The sequence below is a fragment of the Daphnia pulicaria genome, chromosome 5 (assembly GCF_021234035.1).
Source record: "Daphnia pulicaria isolate SC F1-1A chromosome 5, SC_F0-13Bv2, whole genome shotgun sequence".
Lineage (NCBI taxonomy): Eukaryota > Metazoa > Arthropoda > Branchiopoda > Diplostraca > Daphniidae > Daphnia > Daphnia pulicaria.
In genome coordinates, this window is record NC_060917.1 from 6,554,246 (window position 1) to 6,575,380 (window position 21,135).

Below are 21,135 nucleotides of genomic sequence, written 5' to 3' on the forward strand. Positions count from 1 at the left end.
TTGAAAAAGGGCAATTTCGCGCCACCAACCAAGTAAAAAGCAAAACACTGACACAAATCTCCGTGCACAATTTTTCCGACATTCTGATTCTTCATTTTGAAATTTTCATCTTTCTTCTTCTTCTTTTTCTCGGCTGATGAAAATTGAATTCGAATTGCCCGGGGCGTCGTCGTCCGTATGTCCTTGTGTACCTCATCCATTAATCCTTCTACCCTCATCAGGACATTGCTGAGCGACTCTCGTGACTTGACTATATCATCATATCTCCCTGTCTCTTTGTATGTTTATCTAATCCGATATGATGCCGTTTATTTTTCCAAACTGTTTTCTTCATTTTCTTCATATTTTTGGACTGGATTAATTGGTTGGATTCAACAAGTCAATCAATCCAGGCAGGTGTTTGTTATTTTTGGATTTTAGTTTCGTCGTCGCAAACAAAACAAACTATTACGGTATGCATTCTTCAACGTCATATAACATTACCTTATCCTCTTATCTGCATCCCATTCATTGACAAACATTTATATACAAACGATCACCGTAATGGCCAGTAACTTGTCTGAATTTCAAAAGAGACAAATTACTGAACAGCGCCGGTTGAAACTGTGATGACGCCTGAGAACAAAACAAAAAATGGGCGCGTTAAATGATACACCGTAATGCGATGCTATAGATTTCTATTTAACACTTTTATTTATCCCCCTTTCACGATTACGTGTCTTATTACGTCATTTCCCGAATTTGTTAATCAATTGTTTCAACCTCTTCTCCTCCTCCTCCGCTCGTTCGTTCAATGTTTCAACACCTTATATACAATCAAATATATATGAATTCCGATCGCGCCCATCGTCGACTTGTGGCTTTGACTCTCGTCGTGACTTCCAGCCGGCGGCAGGTCCGTCATTATTTGTCATTTCTTTTTTGGTTGAATTTGTAGTTTTTCTGATTTATTTCATCCCGGCTTGTTTTGTTTTTGACAAAAATTGTTTTTTAAGTATCACAGTCACGAAAGCTGTAGGAGAGAGGGTGGGAGAGAGAGATGGAGAAATGTAGAGAGACGGGGATTCTTCTTCTTGGAGAAGAGACAAAACCGCAAAAATCCAAACAGGTAAATAAACAAAAGGGGTTTGGGGGATTATGGTCATCATCAACACTTGGAAATGTATATGTATATAATAATTAAATCGGTTGGGAAATGTTTGATAGGTCGTTGTGCTTTTTTCTTCGTTGGGCAGGACATCAAGTCATTGAAGAAAAACAACAAAAATTAAAATTAATATTAAAAGGGGAAAAGTTGCAGCCAATGTGATGATATGTCGTTGTGGTCTAGCCGAGTAGGTATTCCTTGTATCCGCGAATGCTCTTGATTTGCTTCTTGAGTAATTTGACGAATTCGGTCGGCTGGATGAGGATGGAAACGGCCTTGCCGACCGCGTTGAGCCGGTCTCTCGCCTCGCCTTCCTTGGAGCAAAGATTCAATGGGCGGCCGTTGATCTCGGTCAACGTCCAAGAGCAGGGCATCGGGGACGAGGATGACGAGGCAGATGAAATGAGCGTTAACGGACTCAGGGCCATCGGTGGCACGCCTTGCTGGGCAGCCAATCCACCGGCCACCACTTCGCGGATCTCTGCACCGCCGCCCGCCTCGGTGAGGACGATGCCCAAACTTTGGCCCTCGGCTTCACGCCGCAGGTGAAACACCCGACCGAAAGGGATCCGGCGAACGATAAATTCAATCTGCAAGTTGAAGACGAGAGAGTCAGTCAGTTATTGAGAGATAAACCGGAAGTCAAGCGGAGATTGTCCTTTTAATACCTGGCCGGACGATTCGTTTTTGATGAGTCGATTCACATCGACCGATGAGGAAACGTTGCAATGGCTGACGCGGATGATTTGATCGCCGATATGGAAAACGTTGTAAAGTAGCGGCTTCTCTTTCTGCCGCCATCCGGCCACCCTGCGAGAAATGACCCCAAACAGCCAAACACCCAAAATAGAAAATCAAAAAAACAGTTGAGACCAAAAAATGAAAGGCCAAAAAAGTGCGAATGGAATACCAAACAGTGCCGAGGGCGTCGATCAAAGCTATCGTGTTGTGGCAGTCCCTCTTCTTGAGGATGATGCGGACGCCGGCTGGATGCTGCATCTCCATCCGCAGACGGGCCACTTGCCTCTCTTTCAGCGAATAGCCCGACTCCGGGCCACCTGGGCCGTGGTTGGCGTTGACGGGCTGGAGGGCCGCACTGTTGCCCGACGACTGGTGATTGGACGGAGTCGGCCGGAACAGGGGACTGCTGTGTCTCGTGCCAAGTGGGTGATGCGAACTAGTCGAAGGCTGCGGAGGAGATGAGACAAACATCGGCGGAGGCCTCGGCATGAGGACGAGTCCTCCATCTCTGCCCCCACGGCCAGGGGGTCCCGTTTGCAAAAGCAACGAAGGCGGAGGGATGGATCGTGGCATCTGAGGATGGAGATGCTGATGCTCCTGCCCGACGCTCATGGTCCGTCTCAGACCCTCGCGAGTTCGTTGGGCTTGTCCGTGGGCTCCAATGTTGTGATGAGTCAGAGGATGGTGGTGATGCGACGGCGTCCGCACGACCACCCCGTGATCGGCTGGATGAGCTGCTGCTGTTGCTGTTGGTGATGGGCCCGGAGGAAGCTCCGGTAGCTGCCGGCTACTCCGGTGATGGGTCGTTGTGGGAGTCGCAGGGGTAGCGAGAAGAGGGAGAGCAGAAGAAGAAGAGCTAAATATGGCCTCGTAACTGTTTTCGACTTGGATGGCTTCGCGCAAGGAACTCGGCGCACTGGCGATTCGTACACGCGTCGAAAACATACTGGGCGTGGATGCTGGAACGGCACTGGGTTCGATGGCATGGAAGGTTGAATCATCCGTAATGTCTTCGTTGACAGAGATGACGGTGACGTGAGACTCGACTGCATCGCCAGTCACAGACTGAGACACTGTCGTCACCTGCGACTCGATTGTGTCGGCGTAAAGCACGTCTGGTTGCTGCTGCTGCTGCTGCTGCTGGTCAGAACGGAGTGCATTCCGGCTGGCTGGCGGAAGTGGCAGAGGCGAATTGGGGTCTCTGGTGGACGAGAGGTTCGTCATGGGCGGAGGTTTGGCAGATTCTGGAAGGGGAGAGTAGAAATTCTCTTTTGGCTGGAGGACACCAATGTCGCGAAGACGGTTCCTCAGAACGTCCACCCATTCGTTCATCTGTTCGCGAGTCGAAGCGCCCAGACGTAGGACGGTGCACTCACGACAGGTGACCACAAACTCAAAGGTGTCACCCTGCAAAGCGATGGAATGGGAGACATGCATGCACTGAGCCAACGATGTGGCCCAAATAGGTTGGTGCATTGGAGTGGCTTTGGGTTCGATGTAAAACTCCAGGAATGGCTGGACATCATCGTGGATGCAGAAGAGGGCCCACAGACGTTCATACTTTTTGCCAAAGATGACTCCTCTCCTCTCGCCTGGGAATGATACACCCTTGAGCCAGCCCGCTTTGTAGACTTCTCTCACCGAGAAGGGTGGAATGTTCTGTTGAGCTAGAGGACTGGATTCCCCATTGCTGTTTGCCATTATCCTAAGGGATACACAAAAACATTGGTGAGTGATGTTACACTGCTTCTTTAGCAAGTTGGTTCTTGTTGCTGCTTAAAAGACAACCGATAACCTGATTACGATAAAATGAGGGTAGTCACGTCGTCGTATGCGTCACTCACATCCAAACAACAAATAACAACAATAACAAAGCTGAAAAGCCAAACCGGGTATATACCTACTGAATCTGTCCAAGACCCACAAGTGAAGATGCCTCACAGAAGAACAATGTCAAACAACGGCATGATTGTAAAACAATACGATTCCCATAAGTCGTTGTTACTCGACATCCGGAATTTCTCTTCTTTTTGTTTGGAAACCAAACAACACGATTTTTCGTTGATCTACTTTCCTTTTTGCAGACAATTTTCGCCATCTAACAGTTTTATTTCGAACTAGTTCAGTAGCAGACGACTAATCCCGCGTCAAACAATTTGTCCCACTCTGCTCTCTGCCACATGTGCAGCGATTGAACCGCTGAATAACACGAATCTTGTCTCAGTGGTATCATTTCTAAGGTAATTTGCCAATTTTTTTCACCAGAATACCTTTGATGTATTGATTATTGGGATAAAGTTAAGTTTGCAATGAGTAGCGAGGAAAGTCTAGATCTGCCACTGCTCAGTTTGGAAAGTGGCTATAAAGTAGAACACTACCTTTTGAAGTTAACTTGTCATTTGGAACAAAAGACTTTTTCTGGGGAAGTTTATGTTTTTGTTAAAAGTACTTGTCCAGAGTCGGTATTGATTTTAGATCTCAAAGATTTATTTATTGACAAAGTGGAAGAAGTTGATTGCAGCGATGGGGAAATTTTGACCTTTTTAAGCAGTTTTGAGGAAAGAAAGAATTTCGAGCAGTTTGGTTATTGGACGTCAAAGAAAGCCAGGAGAGTACTGAACTCTAACTTGGAAAGTTGGTGTGTTAAAATAACATCTCTTGAAAAAAGAGAAACACTGGTTTGTCTTCACTACCGTACCAAACCAGAAGGAAGCTCAGTTTCCTGGATTCTTGATGATGATGGAGCAAATTCTTGCTGCCTTACTACTGGGAGTCTAATCAACAATCGATCTCTGATGCCCAGTCAAGATGCACCAGCTCTCATGGCTACTTGGCAGTTATTGCTGCAAGTCCCAAACGATTTCAGTGCAACCACCACCGGTGACGAAACCGGGCTTGTTACTGATGCGGGTACTTATTTTTTCACGTCGATGCTGCTACCGATATCTACTTTTGCTCTTGGAATCGGGAAATGGAAATGTACTGACATTCCTATGAGTGTAGAATGTGTTGTGCCTGATGATCGATTGATAGAATGTCGCCATCCGCATTATCCGTGTCCGTTCGCCCAGATTGATGTTGTCGGTCCTCGGATCTCTTGTCGAGTCTTCCATTCAGATTCCTTTGACCCATCGATTCTCAAGGATTACATCTCTTCTTCGATTGAAACCATTTATCGCATTCTGGGAAGGCATGTTGTTCCGAAATTGGATTTTATCATCGTTCCACAATCTGTGGCCTGTCTCGGGTTCGCGTCTCCGGGTCTGATATTGATCTCGCCCACCATTCTTTTCGGCCAAACACCGATGCTGGCTAGACTTGGCCACGAAATCAGTCACTCTTGGTTCGGCATAAACATTGGCCCGAAAAACTGGAACGAAGAGTGGATAAGTGAAGGTTTCGCGACTTTTATGGAGGTATTTTTCTAAATGCAAATTCCAATAGACATTTTATTCATGATTTTTCTTTTTCTCTCTCTCTCTGTAGGATGTCGTCGATTTAAAGATGTCAAAGTTTGCTCATCGAAATGAACTTATGGCGTTGAAGGCAATCAATCGCTATGAGATCCTCAAGTCTGATTGCCAAAATGTCGATCCTTCTCTGCAGCGGATGAGCGCATTCGATCCGGAACTTAACGTTGTTATCAATGGCTTGAATCGGGACAAGACAGTCTCGCAAATTCCCTATTTGAAGGGTTATTTCTTTCTGATTCAGCTGGTCAACATTGTTGGCTTAGATCCTCTCTTGATGGCATTGAAATGCTTCGTCGAACATTTTCACGGCTGTTTGGTGACCACAGCCGAATGCGTCGAATTCTTTTGCCTTCGATTCCAGCAAAAAGAGGAGATACGGCACCATGCGCAAATGTGGCTCTACAGCTCCTTATTGCCCAAACTGAACAACGACCTATTCGCTACCAATCGCCTGGACGCCGAAGTGGCTGAGCACTTTGAGTATTGGAAGCGGCGGCCCAAACAAAATCCACCCTCGTTCACATTTCCTCAATCCACACCTGACCAAGTCCTTGCTTTATTGGATCGGTTACTGGTATTGGAAAGTAAATTACTTTCGAAAAATGTTTGCCGTTTCATGGATCATTACAAGCCTCATTTGATGAATGCGGATGTCTACCACCGTGCTTGCGAATTGATTGTTGCTCAGCGGTGTACTCCGCTTTTGCATTTGGTTCAGCAGTTTCTACTTCAACATCCGGCCATGGGCGCTTATCTTTATGGAGAGCTCGTCCACTCGGATCGTTCAGAGTTCCATGCCGTTGCCATGGAAACCTATCGTCAATTAGAAAACAAACTGGATGTTAATTTAAAATCCATTATAAGTGATCTCATCTTTTAATGAGCTCAATAAAAATGTATTTGAAAATCGGAATTAATTTGACATTTATTGATTTATTTTTATTTTATTTTTTCAAGATGGTTAGCGCTTGGTACATGGACGACTCGGACGAGGATCAGCGTTTGGATCACCATAAAAATCCACCCCAGCCTGTAGACATGAAAGATGTCGTCAATCTTACTGGAGTACTCCACTGGAAGGTTAATACATAATCTTTTACATTTAGTTGTCGCATTGTTTCCTTAAAAATTAAATTTATTGATTTGATTTAGTTGAACATTGACACGTACGAGGGAGACGGTATGCTTGATAAAATCAAGAAAGATAGAGGCTACAACTACGAGGATGTGATCGAGATATCACCCGAAAAGTTACCCAACTACGAAGAAAAGGTTTATATTTTTATTTGCAATCTAATTGCTTAATCAATTACTTATTATTTCTTTGCAATAATTGTAGTTGAAGATTTTCTTCTCCGAGCATTTACACACTGACGAAGAAATCCGATTCGTAGTGGCTGGCTCCGGTTTTTTCGATGTGAGAGACGCAAAGAATGACAGCTGGATCCGCATTAAAGTGGAAGCTGGCGACTTGCTGATTTTGCCCGCCGGCATTTACCATCGTTTTACGTTGGATTCCTCGGTCTGTTGTTGAGTCATTTGTGTCTTCTCGTTGTTTTCGTTCACCAGACCGCTTTCATTTTTCATTTTGTGCTAATATGTTTTGACTATTTCTAGAACTACATCAAGGCCAAGCGTTTCTTCGTTGGTGAACCTGTTTGGACTCCTTATAACCGACCAGCCGATGAAATGCCTGCCCGCCTTGAATATTTGGCTTCCGTCCAATCCAACTGACCAAGTGATATCCAATTTTAACTTTTAAAAATATTATAGGTAGATTTGGATTAGTCGTTAAAGGACCATATGATATTTTTCACTGTTCAATTGTTAACGGGTTGGAATTCTAACCGTTTTTTCTTCGATTACATTTTGGCTTTAAAAAAAATAATTAATGCAGATAAACCTTTTAGTTAGTAGGTAGCAGACATAGCGTTGTTCATCAATGTCAACGCAATTCTTGGGAATTGACGGAGGTCACCACCAAAGATTTATTCATTTATTTTTTTATTTATTTTCTGAAAGTTGCAATCAATTATTTGCCAGTACGATTCGCCTTATTAAGCCGTTCCTTTTTCTAGTTTAGGCTACTGGTTTTCGAAAGAGTCGCCGAACAAGAAATACCTTGGAGCAGTCCATCAAAAATCGAGTGCGTTTCACAAACGGTTATTTGATCATTTCTTTTTATCTTTTAACTTTGTTGAAAGAAAACAAAACAAAGAGAATCCGTTTCTTTTTCTGTAATGGCTTACTTGTCGAGACGAGGTCGTGAGAATACTTTAAAGGAATTGGAAATTTTTCTGAAAGTTTTCTACACGGAATGAAAAAAGACAGCCTCCCACGAGTAAAACAAAACCAAAAAAGCAGCTCGTGCTGCGCTTCAAAGAATTTCTTTCAATAGTTATTGTGGTTTGCTAAAAAAAAAAGATGTAAATCATATTCTAATCTCTTCGGAATGAATAGCTTTTGAAGGTCTGAAAACTTGTTTATATTTCCTATCTCGAAAGTTTTTTTTAAATATTTTATGGCGGAAGTTATCGCAGGTTTAACCTATTTTCATCTATATCTACAAAAGACTAGACACTGGAAACAAAAGTGGCGATTCTTTTCCGCTTTCTCTTGAATTTAGTCTCACACATTTGACTACTAATGTTCATAACATTTTTCCCTAGTTGGCCAAACATCGCGCGTCTGATAATTGACTGCAAGGAGGAGCCCATTAATGGCGATGCAGGTAGGAGACGTCGTACAAGAAACAATGGCGATAATTACTGGAAGAAAAAAAAAAAAAAAAAAAAAACAGAAGAAGCTTTGCAAGCCTTAATTTGGAAGCAGGATGTAGAACCTGTGTCGAAAAGATGCGGGGTTGTTGAGCTGATGTACAAAAAGTCGCCAGAAACGTCCAGGTTGTATTCATCTTTTTCCAAGGGCGGTAGTATCATCATCATCCCCTTTTTGAAGGAGACAACTTTTGTCGTTATTTTTCTTTTGTGCACTGTTTATTCTTAAGGGAATAATGACCTCAACCATTTCGCCACGTCCTTAACAAAATAATTCAGGTTCCACTGCATGACGTTTCTATTCGACAGTCTGGTTTTTAATCAGTTGATAAATTCTCAAGGTATTATATCTACTACATTTTGTTGTTGTCTTCCTTGTATTGCGGGAAGATGGATGGAAAGAAATGGTAACACTTTTTATTATTATTTATCTTTTATTATCAACTGACAGCTCCACAAATTTTGTTTCTTTTTGAAAACAGCCAATCGCCAGACTTTTTGTATTGCCAGCTCGCCTGGCCTTGTAAGTCGTTGCGCAAACCCCGAATAACACAGGTAAAAGAGTATTTGTAAGCTTCTTATAGACAGCTGGTGGTTTTAGCAGATTCCGGTTCCTCATGGTATAAAATTTCCTTTCTCAAGGACGCAGTGAATGACCATTTTAAAAGCAGCGGGCACCTTGGGCCCCAAGAACCTTTCTTTATCTTTTATTTAAAAAAAAATTTGGTCGTCTTGGCTTAGTTAAGCGAAAGTGATGGTGTATTGCAATGGCCTCGACGACGCTTGTTTTTCATTAGCATATAGCTACGCCCAAAACTGTTATTTGTCTAACTTTCCAGTGGATTTCGGGAAAAGGAGAGGCTGCGATAATACCCGGCCATCTTTTATCCATCCATCATGAAAAAAGAATTATTGTTCAGCGAGCGTAGGCGAGATTTTCGCATCGATCATGGGCGTTGCAGGACCGCAAAAAAGGATACGAAAACGCATGCAAATGACGTGAAATTTTTTTTCCAAGTAGAAGAACGCTGACACATGGAGAGCGAAGGTGCGATAACTGCTCGTTTTTATGTTCAAATAACAAGATTCTTGATTTGGGAAATTATCGTTCAAAGGGCGTCGTTCCGCCTCATTTTGCGGAGGTAATGCTGGGAAAGAAAGATTTCTCTTTCTATATTTTTTTCTTTTCGGTGTTTTCGTCATCAAACCCCCCCCCCCCTGCTGGGATTGATGTTTTCATCCTCATTTCCTTCCTTCCTACACACTTTTATTTCGGTGCGCGTTTGTTTTCATTTCGAGACTCTTCTGGAAGGAAGGTAAAATAGAAAAGAAGTGGTACAGGTACATGCAGCTGCTGCTGCTGGCCTGCGGAGGTGAGGGGGAGGGATTGAAAGTGGGTCATTGGCCTAACGGGGGTTCTTTTCCACTCGACTGACTCTCCTATACACCTATCCACTCGGCAAGAAATGCACAAGTTGAGCTCCAACTCTCGTCCAGACTCCACGTGTTTTTCTTCTCTTATTGTGATCCTTTCCTACTTTCTTGTGTGCGCTTCCATCCACCAGTTCATCCGCAAAGTGACATATTCCGAGACACGACGTGTTCTAAATTGGACTAAATCCTGCAACTGTGATCATAACTAGAGCCCTGGTTTATTTCTTTTCTTCGCTTAACCGTTTGGCCTCATTCTATTCACGCGTGCCGTTTGTTTTCTTGGGCTTGTTTGGTCAAGAAAATCTCACGTTACGTTTAAACGCTCTATTGCAGGTGATCTTCTAAATTTTTTAGCGTGAGTCACTATTTGCATTGCGTGCCATTATTCACGTGGGATAATTGCAGTCAGTTTGGCTGATCGAGAGAAATCGGCCAGTGACACAGTCGAGTGAAAGTCATGCGAATGCAAAGGGAACGGCCAATGGAAAGTGAAAGAGTCAAATTTTTCTTTTTAATTTAATTCTTGCACATAGACACGTACACGTCGGGCGTATTCCGAATAAGGTGGCGAGAGAATTTTTCTTAATATACTGTGTAGTAAAGAAGCGAACTTTGTTGGCTGGCCTTGACTCTGCCCAGCCCACCTTTCTTTTCTATTGAACCAACTCTCGTGGCTCTCACACAATCAACAAGTGACAAGACTCTGTTCATCCCCCGCCAATTGCAAGAATGTCTGGTGGTCGGGTCTTGTTCTTCTTATCTTCCCTTGTCTTACTACTTCAACTGCAAGTTTCCGTTTCCATCTACATTCCACCCGGACCCAAATATCCGTGTCCGGAAGAACCCAGGCTCATCTATCCCTGCGTCTGTATTCGTGGTGCAGATACTGGATTGGTATGCACATTTAAATAAAAAACAATTTCAATCCCAATAACTAATTGAATTTATTGCCAGGTGATACATTGTAATAAAACGAATTTGGCCACGTTGTCTGTTGGACTGAACAATGCTCGGGCGCCTATTGACGAGCTGCTCATATCCAACTCTCGCATTTCTCGGTAAGTCACTAGTCATTGTCTGATGTCATTTTCTACAATGTGAAATGTTTTGCTTCCCCCCTCTTCAAGGTTGTACGGTCCATTGTTCCACAACATCGAGATCCGCCGGCTCGTCATCATCGACACTCCCCTGCAGTACATTGAAGATGACGCCTTCCTCGGCGCATCCAACAATACGCTCATGATGATCAACCTGACCCGGACGGAACTTGTGGAAATACCGGAAGGTCTCAAGAAATTATCGTCTTTGACCGTTTTGCGAGTGGATCAAAGTAGATTGAGCAACGTTTCCAGTCGAGCTTTTGCTGGCCTTCACTTGGAGGAATTGCGATTAGTGAATGCCAACATATCGCAGCTGATGCCCGAGGCTTTCGCCGGCCTCGACAAGTTGAAAACGCTCGATTTGCACGGCAATCAGTTGAAAGAAATTCCAAAGGGCATCTTTCAACCGCTGCGTAATTTGGAAGTACTTGACATCGGTCACAACATCCTCTCGAAATTGCTGCCGACCTACTTCTCCGATCTGGCCAAACTGATTAATGTCAACGTGTCCCACAACGGATTGACGGAATATCCTCGCGGAGTCTTTGCACGCAACACGGTAAATTTTAATTGACATGATAATAACACTCCCATCATTTTCAATTCACGTTTGGTTGGCCACATGCAGGTGTTGCGAGTGGTGAATTTGAGTGGCAACAAAATTCAAAAATTGGATTCCAATTCCTTCCGCGGAATGCGCTTCCTTCGTCGGCTGTACCTCAGCGACAACAACATTAGCGATATCGGAAGAGGGACATTTGGCGCCGTGTCACGTATCGGCACCATCGACCTGGCCCGCAATATCTTAACGAAAATCGACTTTCAAATGTTTCACGAATTGAATCTTTGCGAAAACATTGACGTGTCGGACAACCAAATCACCAAGATCGAGAAAGCCGCTTTCAAAGACATTTATCTGGCCAAAGTCAACATTAGTTACAACCAACTGGACGTGGTGGAGGCTGGAGCTTTCGTCAACTGCGCCAATATGACGCTGCTGGATTTCTCGCACAACAAATTGACGGGATTCTCCCGCACTGCGTTTGATGCGACCACTTACCCTTTCGAACTGCGACTCGAGTTCAATCAAATCACCAATTTGTCGCACGTCCCGTTCGAGCACATGACGGGCATCGCCATCTTGAACGTTAGCTACAATCAGTTGCAGGTGGTGCCGAAGAAGACCTTCCCCAAGTTGTACGAGCTCCACACTGTCGACATGTCGCACAACGAGCTGTCGGAAATCGATGGGGCGTCCATGTCCAATTTGTTTACTCTGCGCCATCTGAATCTCAGTTACAACAACATGACGACCCTGAGCGGCTCTGCCGTCGGCAATATGGTGACGTTAATTGAACTCGATTTCAGTCACAACCAACTGAAAGAAGTGGCCAGGAGCGCCTTTACTCGCCTCTCTTCCATCCGCTGGCTTTCACTGGAACACAATTTCATTTCCAACATTTTCACGCTGCCCATTTCCCTATTGGAACTCAACCTGGCCAGTAACCGCGTGTCCAAAATCCCGGCTAACCGCATCTGGCCCGTCATGAACTCTCTTCTCGGACTGGATCTGAGCAACAACGAAATCGGCGACAACTTGGAGGCGGGCAGTTTCGCCAATCTCATCAGCTTGCAGCGACTGGATTTGAGAAACAATTCCGTCTCTGTCGTGCCGTACCAGTCGTTGTCCGATTTGAACACGATTCAGTACATTTTCCTGGACTTTAACAACATCACCTCGTTGAATCGCGGTGCGTTTGGCCGTCTGCCCATCGTCTTCCAATTGGGACTGAGTCACAACAACATTAGTCGAGTCAGTGAGAAAGCATTCGAAGGACTGCTCCAACTACTTCACCTCAACATGAGCTTCAACGCCATCTCTTCCATCCCGACCGGAGCTTTTCACGGACTGGTGTCGATGAGGACGCTAGATCTCTCCCACAACAATCTAGAACGACTTGACAATAAAACCCACTCGATCCTGGAAGATTGCCTATCTCTGGAAAGGGTACGACATTTCGACTAGTGGTCTCTGAATAACTCGAATGATGATTGAATGTTTTATTTCTTATTTTTCTATAGATAAATCTGACTCACAACCAGATATCGTTCATTTCGCCCAAAACTTTCCCGGAGAGCCCTTGGATTCCTTACAGATTGTCCGAGATTGATTTATCCTACAATCGGATGCCCGTTTTGTCCAAGGAGATTCTCATCGGCACGAAAAAAGTCCGCACGCTCAACCTGAGGGGAAATTCCCTCAACGAAATCCGGAAAGGTATTCGCTCGCATTAGATTGCCGCATCTGAATTCATTAACGATTCTTGACGTTTCTTTACAGGCGTGCTTACCAACATGACCAGTTTGCAGTCGCTGGATTTGGCTCACAACGGTCTGACGCATCTAGCCAAAGGGTTGTTGGGTCCTTTGCCTAATCTGACTCGATTGGATTTGAGTCACAACTTGATGATGGAAATCCCCGTCGACGAAATTGTGGCCTCTCCTCGGCTCAAGGCGGTCGACTTGCGCTTCAATCGGCTGACGCGCTTTTACGACGAGTTCATGTTTTTGATGGAGAACAATTCGACGGAGCTCTTGATGGAAGGCAACCCCATCGCCTGCGACTGCCGACTGAGGCCACTGCAGTTTTGGCTGAGTGGTATCGATCAGCAACGGGCAGGAGACGATCATAATCCGTGGAGTCAAACTCTATGCCAAGAACCGCATTTGCTGGCCGGAAAAACTTTGGCGTCCGTCGACGACGAATCGCTGACGTGCGGACGCAGCGTGAACGACAAGGCCAAGTACGCCATCGTCAAAGACGTCGTTTTTCGTGAGGTGACGAGTTTGGGCTCGTCCATCACGTACAGTTGGTACGTGCAAACGCGGCAGGACGTGGGCGATTTTTCTGTCGAGGTCCGCCCTATGCTGAAAGAACAACCGCAACAACAACAACAGCAACAACTTCCTGGACAACCCGATCTTGTCAGCGCTCCAATCATCGCCAAAGATGTTGGCTACGGTTTGCGTTCGGATCAAATTGACGGCCTTGATCGACCGACCCAGTACGTGGTCTGCATTCGAGCTCGGGATAGTTTGGGCTATTTACGACCTTGGAAACCTAATCAGTGCCAACCAGTAATTAGTAACCGCGCTGCTGCTAGTGCGACTACTACTACTACTATGCGTCAATTTCTATCATTCTTCTTGCTTCTTGCGATCCCTATTCACATCCTCCTGGGCTTTTGACATTTCCCATCACCTTGAGAATTGAATCAAACTTCCAGGGGGGGAATGAGGAGGAGGAGGAGCCTGGCTGGATGAGACCAAGGTCTTGGTTTTGTGATAATTATATCCCTCCCAGTCTCGTGTTATTGTTTCTCCTTATGCTTTCGTTTTCACACACGAGAAACTATATCTTTCATCATAGCATATAGTGTGTATACAGTATATAAATATGAATTATTTCCGTCGTCATACGTCACGTTATTATACCCTAGACTATTGTGGCATTGTGACTGGATGAATTCCATTTTTGAGATATTTCCCTGTTTTATTGACGTCATTCGCTGCAAATAATAAAAAAGAAAGTCATTCCTCGAAACATGTTTTGTGCGTTATGAAATATTCTATTCCCAAAACAAACGTCCCCCCCCCCCCCCCCATAAATTGCCCGTCAGCTCCTATCCCCTCGCTCGTTATATACACCGGCAGAAATACATGCGCGGCTCTCTCTAGCTCCGCTGATGGTGCATGACATTTTAAAGAACTATTACTGCATGTCGTCATTTTCTTCTTTCCTTTTGGGTTTTCTTTCTCCTCCTGGGGGGGTTCTTTTGTGTAACGATCCAACTATATAGGCACGAGGAACCAGCACCGATCGATTACTTCACACACACCAAACCACATCCGTGTCTATATGCTGCTGGCGTTGCTCATTCATTATAAAAGATAGTTCAGTATATATAGTGGGTCACGTTAACGGGGGAGCAACGCCATAAAAGTAGGTCGAATAGAGATGGGCTCATCCAATCTTCTGTGATCGATTATTGTAATTGAATTATATGCGCCGTCGAGCGTAATGTGCTATACCTGCCCCAGTCACATAAAATTAGTCAGCTAGACGGACGACAGGCTTTCTCAGCAGGAGAAACAAAAGAAAGAGAAATCGTGTTTTACGGTGACCAGAGAGAGATAAAAGAAAATGTTTAATTCATTGCCAGCGCACAGTGCGTGAAAGGAAACGAATAACATGGGGCCCATGAACGTTTATTTATGACAACCAAAACCCCCACAAGGTTTCGTGTCGATAAGTCATCTCGCCACATAGCCATCGTCAATGTAATATGTTTAAGGACTGATGGAGATAGACCTCCTAGAGTCGGGAAAAGGACGATACAACAACCCCCGAAAATAAAAAAGTAGTCCGGACTTTGAGTTTGGCTTGCGTCAATCGTCGTCATGGCAACAGCGTATAGTTCCGAAATTCTTTTCCCTCAGGTTCTTCAGTTCAGTTTAGTTCAGTTCTCTGAAAGGTGGGGACAAGTCGTGAAAATGCTGCAGCTCAGCCTTTAGATTTTGTTGTACTTACTTTTTTTTTTCTTCTTTGTGTACGTGTATATGTCGAGCTTGAGTATTTTCAAGTCATTCTTGTTTTCAGCATCATCTTCTATAGTCAAACAATTTAAATCGGTAATATGGCTGCTGCTCCCACCAATAATAATAACCAGGTGGAAGATTCAGAGTGAGTCATGTGTTTCATGCTAATTGATTGATACTCTTATTAAATAAAAACTTTTCCTCTCAAGGGATGACTTGAGAAAGCTGGATAGTTGGTTGATTCAGATTGAGTCGGGAAGAAAACCTCCTGTTGCAAAGTTTAGAGCAAGTGTGTTGTCAGGTACACCACCATTCCAGGTATTACTAAATTCATTTTGGCGAGCCAATCAAATTTTTAAAACGTGTTTTCAAAACAATTTAAATGCCAGGTTGGTAAAGCCTTGAACCTTACTTTCCGTACCGCTCAAAGTGACACTTGGCTGGTCAGTGCATTATTGTCCTCACATGGTCTGACAGAGGTATCAGCTACCAATAATGACTTCAACCTACTTTGGACTGGTTCCCACCCTAGGCCACACACATTTTCTTCACTACGATCCTACCAGAGAGTAAACCACTTTCCTAGGTCATATGAGTTGACAAGAAAGGACAGATTATATAAAAATGTTGCAAGGCTTCAGCACTGCCATGGGTCCAAGCACTTTGATTTCCTTCCACCCAGCTTTATCATGCCAAATGAATACAGGTAGCACTGCAGCACAACACGCAACTCATTATAAAATGCTGACATTCTTCATTTTCATTTTGCAGGGATTTCTGGTCAGCTCACCATAGATTACATGGCCCATGGATAGTCAAACCAGTAGCTTCGTCAAGGGGGCGTGGAATCTATTTAGTTAGCAAAGTAGGTTTCCCATTAAACTTGTAATTTGCCAATAATCACTTTTTCACCGCTGGTATTTAGCCTGAAGAAGTCCCGATGGAGGAGCCTGTGCTCGTATCCAAGTATATTGCCAATCCTTTATTAGTCGATGGCCATAAGGTAACATTTCTTAATGTTATTTCTCGTTTTAGTAAATTAATTTTATCAATTTATTGATAGTGCGATTTACGTCTCTACGTTGCTGTTACGTCTTACGATCCACTTGTTATTTACCTCTATCGTCATGGAATTGTTCGCTTCGCCGCAGTCAAGTACACGGCTGATCAAAGCAGTTTGGATAATCCCTGCATCCACCTGTGTAACTACAGCATCAACAAATATCATGCTGATTTCGTAGTGTAAGTTTCAACTTCAGAGAAAGAGTTTGAGCGTAGTCGTAAACATCTGATGTGTCTTCCACAGTTCCGAAGATCCAAGTGTGGAAGATGTTGGTCACAAAAGATCCTTGACGGGATTCCTCAAATATCTTAGATCCCAGGTCATATTTTCTCGATGATTCAACGATTTATATGATTCTAATTTATTTTTGATGTACAGGGCAAGGATGTGAATCGTCTAATGCGTCGTATTGAAGACGTTTGTATCAAAGCCATCATGGCAGCTACTCCTCCAGTTGTTGCGGCTTGCAAGATGTTCGTGCCAAATCGAAACAACTGTTTTGGTAACGCAAATAATGTTGTGATAAAATGATGTCAAATCTAATGGTTGTCGTTTTCAAAGAGTTGTACGGATTTGATATTCTTGTCGATTCGGATCTGAAGCCGTGGCTTTTGGAAGTGAATTTGTCACCTTCGTTGGGTTGTGATTCGCCATTGGATCTTCGCGTGAAATCGGCCATGCTGTCGGACTTGCTGACGCTTGTGGGAATTCCTGCTGTGGACCCTGCAACAACGCAGACGACGCCTGGTTCATCAGTAGCCGCTCAAAGGCAAGGACGGGCTAAAACTGCGCCTACATCTACCGAGCGTAATCAATATCGAAGGGCTCAATCGGCGGATACCGGCCCACGGTCACGCTTGCAGCAGACTCGCACCGTCAAGTTGACGAGTAGCGCCTCGACACACATCACTGCCGAGGAGTCACGCATTCTAACTCAGTTGCGTGATGATTATGAGCGGCGCGGGGACTTCAACCGCATTTTTCCAACCGAGGACTCGTGGCCGATTTATGGAGATTTCATTGAAACACTTTGCTCATCACCAGCTCTTGCCTCACCTGGAGTTAGTTTTAATCGCATGGTTCACGATCGACTGTTTCCATTGATAAGCAACAACCGCACCAACTCGACGACAGTGGCTTCGGTCGCAGCGGCAGCAGTTGCTGCGGCTTCCACGAATGGATCTTGCGATTCTACCGCCAGTTTGGCTACCTTGACTTCGGCTGCCAAGCTTCCTCCGAGAATACCGAAGAAATTACTTCGACCGGCCAACAGATCCTTAAACCAACCCACCGGGACTTCTGTTCGCTTCAACTCCTTGAATTGGGCCCACCCCAATTGGCGTTCGCTGAATGAAGAATCCGAAGGCGAGAGTAGCACTTCGTTTTATGAAGATGCTGTTCTTCAACCTCTTACAATAGATAACCGTCGACCAGGTACACTTATTTTAAAAGAAAAATAATATTATATAAAACGCTAATTATTTACGAAATTCATTAGGAATGATTAAAGGTATTAAAAAAGCTCCAACGGTCGAAGATTCACCTACGAGGATCAAAAAAGAAATTCACGAGCAACTGGCAAACCAATATATTCTGAGGTATTTTCTCATGTGAAATGCGATTATCTTAACGGTTCTTTTTTAAATTAATTTTATATCTTTAAATGTAGCCAGGAACAAAGTCGAAGAGGTTTTTCACGGTATTTACGCTTTGTTCAGCAACGGTTACCTGGTCTTGAAAATTCTACTGATTGCGTAAACCAGCTGGATCTGATTGAACGCTTTTTGCAACGGCTTGGTTCAGCCGGGCGTCTCCGTTCTGCATCTCCGTCCCCTAAGGTATATCGAACGAGCATTACACATGCTATTACCCGTTTAACTTAATGTTATTGATTCTTCTTTAACAGAGTCAAATGAAGAAATTGACCGGTAGTGATCGAGTTGCCAGCCTGGCCAGTAAATTGGGTGAATTTCTTGATCGCTACGAGCAGTCAGGTAGCCATCACCACGGCGATTGTGAAGGTGACCTCAAGGAGCTCAAAGTGATGCCTTCACCCATTTTCGACGATTTTCTGGAATTTGCCAGGTACGTTCATACTTAAACCGCAAACGACTTGGGTTTTTTTTTTTAAACGATAAATTCTGAATTACAGTGAAAAAGAGATTGAGGAAGTATTGTGTCAGCATTCCAAAAATGCACCCTGCTCGCACTTTCTGTCGGGACGTTGTTATCCTCGCTCCAATCGCTCAACTAGCGACTCTGTTCGCAATGCTAATTTAGGATTGCTTCGTGAAGCGTGTTGTTTGACTTCGTCGTCATCGTCTGGCAATTCCACGACATTTGGTAGTCGAGTGAACAGCAGTCGAGCCAACAGTCAAAAAACGAAAGAGGAGAAAGTGGATTTGTCCGGTCGAAATGTCGTTGTTAGCTTTGATTTACGCTGCGCAAATAACCGTCGACAACAACTCACTCCTGCCAATAACGTTCTCAGGCCTCACTCTCGAGCAAGCATACTCAAAAGAGAAAAATCTATGTAACAATCTGATCCCCCCGTTTTATAAGGCTCCATTTCAATTGCTGCTCGAGTCCAAATTTTAGTAGCGTCAGTTTTAGTCTTGCGTGTGTTTTCTGTTTCAAAGTATTGCGTTATAGGTCGTAAAATCATCACTTTTTTCTGTTCCAAAGAGGCAACTACCGGTGTCGCCACATATTTTGAAATAAGAAATTAGTCCTGAAAAGTTACTTAATTCATGTTAACAGAGCTTAATGGAAATTTCTCAACAACGATATTTATTAGAATGTGAAATTACTCAACTTATCGCTTATTCGGTGTCATCTTTTTCGTTTTCAAAAACAATTCTTTTTTTTTTAATGAACTGTGAACATGCAAAAAAAAATTAGAGCGCGTAGTCATTTGCTAATTGCTCGTACATTATCCTGTCCAGTTGCTTAATTCTAGTATTAGCCAAGTGAGTGCAATACGTGGGCGCTCACGCCAATAATGTGTTCAATCCATTAACCGTATTTCGTGCCTGCTTAATCATGTGTATGTGTCAACAGTCCTACTATAAAATTCTGTTGTGCATTTCCTCTTGTTAGGCCCGAGTTTGTCTCGTTTTATGTAATCGGCGTTTTACTCCCCCTCCCTCCCATTATATTGTGTACTATTATTTGTGTTTATTACCCGAAATGTATTTCCCTCCTTTTTATATACAGCCTTTTAGTGAGTGCAATAATACAACGAACATGATGGGCAGTAAATTTCTTTACAGGTTGACTTGACGAACATTAAGGTTCAAGCGCATTTTTGACATGATTGATGACCACCGACCTGATATTGCAGAAGAAAAGGTAATTGATTGAAGATGACACTATTCAAAATGATGAGAATTACCCTTGATGGCAAATTCAGGATCGGTTACTATTTTAGGCACTGCATGATAACACAGTCTTGTTGCTGACGACATGATGACAATATCTCCGTTTTGAATGAAAAGTGGAGTTGGTATCACGGATTTGTCAGTCCCGCCCAGTAAAAATATTGCAGTCTGTCCGAAGCTTTATAACAACAAAAGGGAAGATTTAAATCAAACTGATTTTCAACATATTCCTGAATTCACCTTATAGAAATCAACGGAGCTTCGTGATTTCTTTCAGAATGATCGGTATGCCCACCAATTGAAGAATCAAGCGCGTAATAATTGACAATTGCAGCTTCAGCTTTGAAAGATAGGAACCCAATACTTTGAGCAATAATGCTGGAAAGGAGGTTTAAATCCAAAGGAAATTCACCTTTGTAACTTTCATCATATTCCTGTTCAAGAAAGAATTAAACAATTACCAACACAAGTTTATGTGCAACAAATGAACCTTTGTATCCCAATTATGGTGATATCCAAGGGTGGCCCATCTAAGTTTTTGAAAAATTGTATAATCTTGGCAATTTCTTAAGTCGATGCTTTCCTTAATGTTAGTTGGATTAGGTGGAAGGCAATAATTCTCAAAGGATCGCTCAATCCAGTGCTGTACTCCACTCTTGGTAAAAGGGTTAGAAATGAAATACAACCCTTTAAATAAGTGAAGGAAAGATTATGTTAATGCAAAAGTGGTGTATGCAGTCCAAAACATTACCCGAGTGTTTGTGAATAGTAAACACTTTCCAATTGTTTATAGGCTGAAGTCCTAGATCATGAAAAGCATAATTTAAATCAGCTGAAGCAACACAGGGAGAATGTTGTCTGATTCCCTACACAAAATACATTTTACTTTAGTGTGAAATAGTGGCAAACCACCAAAAGTGCAATTCAGAAGAACTAACATGTTTTTCGAAACTCGATTCATCACGAAAATTGATAACGACTGACAAATCAGGAGGTGGTTGTTTTTGCTTATAATATTTGAAAATTCGTCGGAAGGCATCTCCATCGTTTTTTAATTCCTCTTGCTGCATTTTTTTACTTTAAACACAACCATAACAAACAACGGGCCGGCATAATTCGTCATCATCATCCTCTGCTTCGATACTAAATTGCGGAATGTGTTGTGGAAATCACGAATTGGCCACCAGAGGGAGCCGCTCAACACAGTCTTCACCAGTGAACTGATACTGATCCGATTCCGTGTCGTTAAAAAACGGATTTTTTGAGGGTCGGACCTATTGCCATGCCGGTCCGACAGGGCAATAGCCATAGAGGGCTATTGCCCTGTCAGTGCTAAAACCCCCATCTAGCGACGGCTATTGCATGTTACACTACGTACATCATATTTATACTTTGGTCTATGGCTCTATTGCTAAATTTCA

General features: G+C 43.5%; 6 protein-coding genes across 9 annotated transcripts; 4 read left to right on the plus strand and 2 right to left on the minus strand.

Annotated features, from left to right (window-relative positions):
• Positions 1-935: 935 nt before the first annotated feature.
• Positions 936-4,098, minus strand: LOC124340494. 2 transcript variants are annotated; one of them, XM_046793037.1, is made up of 4 exons: positions 3,793-4,098; positions 2,058-3,593; positions 1,816-1,957; positions 936-1,737 (listed from the first exon to the last, which is right to left on the minus strand). In XM_046793037.1, the coding sequence occupies exons 1-4, from the start codon at positions 3,984-3,986 to the stop codon at positions 1,327-1,329; spliced, it is 2,283 nt and encodes a 760-aa protein (XP_046648993.1). In that variant the 5' UTR covers positions 3,987-4,098; the 3' UTR covers positions 936-1,326. The 2 variants fall into 2 exon arrangements, with proteins under 2 accessions (XP_046648993.1, XP_046648994.1); XM_046793038.1 differs by having other exon boundaries at positions 3,789-3,921.
• On the plus strand, positions 4,014-7,236 carry LOC124340560 (1,2-dihydroxy-3-keto-5-methylthiopentene dioxygenase-like). Of its 2 annotated transcripts, none has more exons than XM_046793152.1 (5): positions 4,014-4,128; positions 6,319-6,441; positions 6,514-6,633; positions 6,701-6,883; positions 6,979-7,236. In XM_046793152.1, exons 2-5 carry the CDS (start codon positions 6,319-6,321, stop codon positions 7,093-7,095), a joined length of 543 nt encoding a protein of 180 aa, XP_046649108.1. In that variant the 5' UTR covers positions 4,014-4,128; the 3' UTR covers positions 7,096-7,236. The 2 variants fall into 2 exon arrangements, with proteins under 2 accessions (XP_046649108.1, XP_046649109.1); XM_046793153.1 differs by having other exon boundaries at positions 4,043-4,126; positions 6,316-6,441.
• LOC124340503 (aminopeptidase O-like) lies at positions 4,138-6,271 on the plus strand. The gene is made up of 2 exons (XM_046793064.1): positions 4,138-5,304; positions 5,375-6,271. The coding sequence occupies exons 1-2, from the start codon at positions 4,198-4,200 to the stop codon at positions 6,239-6,241; spliced, it is 1,974 nt and encodes a 657-aa protein (XP_046649020.1). The 5' UTR covers positions 4,138-4,197; the 3' UTR covers positions 6,242-6,271.
• Positions 7,237-7,366: 130 nt separating the features above from the next.
• Positions 7,367-14,276, plus strand: LOC124340487 (toll-like receptor 3). Of its 2 annotated transcripts, XM_046793026.1 has the most exons (7): positions 7,367-8,545; positions 8,621-10,466; positions 10,527-10,630; positions 10,700-11,231; positions 11,301-12,680; positions 12,755-12,950; positions 13,014-14,276. In XM_046793026.1, the coding sequence occupies exons 2-7, from the start codon at positions 10,302-10,304 to the stop codon at positions 13,919-13,921; spliced, it is 3,285 nt and encodes a 1,094-aa protein (XP_046648982.1). In that variant the 5' UTR covers positions 7,367-8,545; positions 8,621-10,301; the 3' UTR covers positions 13,922-14,276. The 2 variants fall into 2 exon arrangements, with proteins under 2 accessions (XP_046648982.1, XP_046648983.1); XM_046793027.1 differs by having other exon boundaries at positions 7,367-10,466.
• An 853-nt stretch (positions 14,277-15,129) lies between these two features.
• LOC124340492 (tubulin polyglutamylase TTLL5-like) lies at positions 15,130-19,595 on the plus strand. The gene is made up of 13 exons (XM_046793031.1): positions 15,130-15,416; positions 15,481-15,589; positions 15,661-15,977; positions 16,043-16,136; positions 16,197-16,274; positions 16,335-16,513; positions 16,578-16,653; positions 16,713-16,836; positions 16,896-17,768; positions 17,833-17,932; positions 18,004-18,172; positions 18,241-18,419; positions 18,487-19,595. The coding sequence occupies exons 1-13, from the start codon at positions 15,370-15,372 to the stop codon at positions 18,869-18,871; spliced, it is 2,730 nt and encodes a 909-aa protein (XP_046648987.1). The 5' UTR covers positions 15,130-15,369; the 3' UTR covers positions 18,872-19,595.
• Positions 19,506-20,825, minus strand: LOC124340546 (nucleic acid dioxygenase ALKBH1-like). The gene is made up of 6 exons (XM_046793136.1): positions 20,653-20,825; positions 20,466-20,580; positions 20,205-20,401; positions 19,955-20,148; positions 19,729-19,892; positions 19,506-19,665 (listed from the first exon to the last, which is right to left on the minus strand). Exons 1-6 carry the CDS (start codon positions 20,782-20,784, stop codon positions 19,601-19,603), a joined length of 867 nt encoding a protein of 288 aa, XP_046649092.1. The 5' UTR covers positions 20,785-20,825; the 3' UTR covers positions 19,506-19,600.
• Between the last annotated feature and the right edge of the window lie 310 nt (positions 20,826-21,135).